Consider the following 2,029-nt stretch of genomic DNA (forward strand, 5'->3'; position numbering starts at 1 on the left):
CGTGGGACTGCAGGGCCAGGGATCGAACCACCAACCTTCCGATTGGCAGGCAACCGCTATACCACTGAGACACAGCCGCCTCATCTATGCACGGGAAACCTCTGGGACTTCACTGGCCCGATATTGTTCATGGCGGCGGTGCAGATATTTAGGCTAATATCATAATTTATAATATAGCCTATATATTTAAACTTTTTTTTTTTACGCTCATGTCTAATGAGGCCCCTAGAAGCCCGTGTGTTAAGGCGCCATGCTCACAGTCTTTGTCTTCACTCAGCCACCATTTCTTTGAATTTCTACAGACGTTTCCCTACCTCAGACAGTCCCAGGCGGTCCAGGTTGGAGATGTCGAACACTCCGCCCACAGCAGCGGTGTCCACACCACCGGTCCCTCGCTTCTGCAGACGCAGGTTGTTCAGGATCGTGTTGAGGCGGGGATCCTTGGGGTTGGGGGAGAAGAGTTATTCTACTTTCAAAGCACTTTAATCACCATTTTACTCAATGTGAAATTGTTACTTTATTTACTTTCAGATCTCTGCAGGTATCATTCAGACCTTTTGAGTTCACAACCACCAACAGTAAATAATCTTGTGAACAGCTCATTTCCAGGTCAACATGGCCAATAAAACCTCTGGACATTTTATTTGGCAGTTTTAACTGTTGCACATCATTTTAAAAGTTTAATAAAACAGATTAAATAAAATAATAACTCATTTGGTATTTTGTAATAGCCCTACACAGTACCAATATTGTAGCTGGCATGCATGTGGGTCCAAAATGTACAAATAATGTAATAAAACAAAAAATACAACAGAACTATTTCTGTTGCTTGTGCAATTCTCATTTATTGTGGAGAAAATAATATATAGCCCCATTAAGAACACAAGATCATTTAGTTTTTTTAAGGCCTCAACTTTTATAATTTGAATACTTTGATGTTTTCCAGGTCATGCAGACACTCTGTTTTTCAATGTGTGACACATAAATAGAATAGCATAGTATCAAATTATTTTCTTTCTATCACAACTATTGTGTTACCTTGCTGAGCCGCGGCAGTTTGACGTGGACCCCGGCCCTGAGCCCTGTGCCCAGGTTGGAGGGGCAGGTGAGGATGTAACCGAGCTTCTCGCTCCACATGAACTCCCAGCCTCTCTCCTGGATCAGACGCTCCACCTTAGAGAGATCGAATCAGTCGCAACACAATGAGTGTGTGTTTCAATCATACAATCTCTGACCTTTGATATGTGGACGTGATCAGGACTTTGGTTTGATGGTTATGTACGTACATACTATTCAAATTGTTAGTGGCTGTTTTAATGTGTCACTGCTGTCAAGTGAAGAATGGAGAGCTGTTGACTTGTAGGACTGTTGAATGAACTCTCGTGGGAGTGGACTGGCACAAACACTGGCCTACTGTTGGAGTTAAAATGACGCTTATGTAGCACTGTTTTCTTTGTCACACCCTAAGTGCAACATTGCAGCAACAGAGCAGATGTTGCATTGCTTGTCTTTTTTCTCGAATGGGAAACTTGGACAGCGTAGATAAATAATTTATGTTTGCACGGCCATGTTTGAACAGTGTGTTTTTGTGCGTCTGTTTACAGGCTTTATTTTCATGGCAGGCCAAAGACTAGTACAAGCAGTTTTTTTTGCTTTTGCAAGCATACACTAGATGCTTTTACACTGGATTAATGCCCTTCCAATTTGCTGATGAAATCCCTACAGCCATCTGATGACAGCAGGATAGATTTGTCCGTTACAGCTGCCAACGTAAAGATGCTCTGCCCAAGTGCACAATGGTCTACTGTGATCCAGTAACTTGGTTAAATCATCCACAACTGATACAAGGCTGCTGCAAAATAACCACCCCAGTATATGTTTTTCTGTGCACATCAAACTGGTCGGTGGTTATTTAATGTAGCCCTTGTTTATATGACATCCTAAGATGACTTGCAACCGTGGTGACGGTATGCTTTAGTAAGCTAGTTTGCCACTTTTATCTTAGGTTGTGCCACATGTAAGTATATTT

At 42.1% G+C, this 2,029-nt stretch overlaps 1 protein-coding gene across 1 annotated transcript in view; it reads right to left on the bottom strand.

Annotated features, from left to right (window-relative positions):
* Window positions 1-2,029, bottom strand: part of ckmt1 (creatine kinase, mitochondrial 1) — a 13,447-nt gene that overhangs the window by 3,337 nt on the left and 8,081 nt on the right. Inside the window, exons 7-8 of the mRNA XM_032522607.1 lie at window positions 1,039-1,173; window positions 315-440 (exon numbers count right to left, since the gene is read on the bottom strand). Of these exons, the coding sequence (XP_032378498.1) occupies window positions 315-440; window positions 1,039-1,173 (261 nt within the window). The remainder of the gene's footprint in view (window positions 1-314; window positions 441-1,038; window positions 1,174-2,029) is intronic.

This window comes from Etheostoma spectabile, chromosome 8 (genome assembly GCF_008692095.1).
Source record: "Etheostoma spectabile isolate EspeVRDwgs_2016 chromosome 8, UIUC_Espe_1.0, whole genome shotgun sequence".
Lineage (NCBI taxonomy): Eukaryota > Metazoa > Chordata > Actinopteri > Perciformes > Percidae > Etheostoma > Etheostoma spectabile.